The 659-nt window shown below is 59.8% G+C and overlaps 1 protein-coding gene across 1 annotated transcript in view; it reads left to right on the top strand.

Moving 5' to 3' along the window:
- Nucleotides 1–659, top strand: part of LOC103774062 (GRB2-related adapter protein-like) — a gene marked incomplete at both ends in the record, with an annotated part of 2,925 nt that overhangs the window by 1,898 nt on the left and 368 nt on the right. The window contains one exon of the mRNA XM_008941443.1: nt 178–346. Within this exon, the coding sequence (XP_008939691.1) occupies nt 178–346 (169 nt within the window). The remainder of the gene's footprint in view (nt 1–177; nt 347–659) is intronic.

Here is a 659-nt window from a genome sequence, read left to right as displayed (position 1 = left end):
CCATCCACCCACCCATCCATCCATCCATCCATCCACTCATCCATCCATCCATTCACCCATCCATCCATCCACCCACCCATCCATCCACCCATCCATCCATCCATCCACACATCCATCCACCCACCCACCCATCCACCCATCCATCCATCCACCCATCCACCCATCCTTCTTCTGCAGCTATGGGCAGCACGTCCAGCACTTCAAGGTGCTCAGGGAGAGGAATGGGAAATATTTCCTCTGGGAGGAAAAGTTCAACTCCCTCAACGAGCTGGTGGATTTCTACAGGACAACCACCATGGCCAAAAATCAGCAGATCTTCCTCTGGGATGAGGACCAGAGCCAAGAGGTACCACCAGGGGATGTGCCACGGGGGTGTGCAGGGCACAGGGGTGATGCCCGGGGTGGGTGGCAGAGCCCCAGCAGCTCAGGATGGGGCACAGCCAGCCTTGGGGAGCTCCAGCAAAGTGGAGGTTGTGGAGGTGGTGAAACTGGGCTGGGGGCAGCTCCAGCACCCAGAGGGACCAGGGAAAGACCTGGGAAAGAGAAAGGACCCTGGTCTCCAAGGGCCATGACTCCCCTGGGCACCCATCCTGGCTCTCCTGGGAAGCCTTGTGCCCTGGGGTGCTCTCCTGCACCCCTGGCCCTTCCATGGACCCCTG

The sequence above is a fragment of the Merops nubicus genome, unplaced genomic scaffold (genome assembly GCF_000691845.1).
Source record: "Merops nubicus isolate BGI_N331 unplaced genomic scaffold, ASM69184v1 scaffold29545, whole genome shotgun sequence".
Classification (NCBI taxonomy): Eukaryota; Metazoa; Chordata; class Aves; order Coraciiformes; family Meropidae; genus Merops; species Merops nubicus.
Note: the sequence above shows the minus strand (reverse complement) of the source record. Positions and strands in the feature narration are given on the sequence as shown.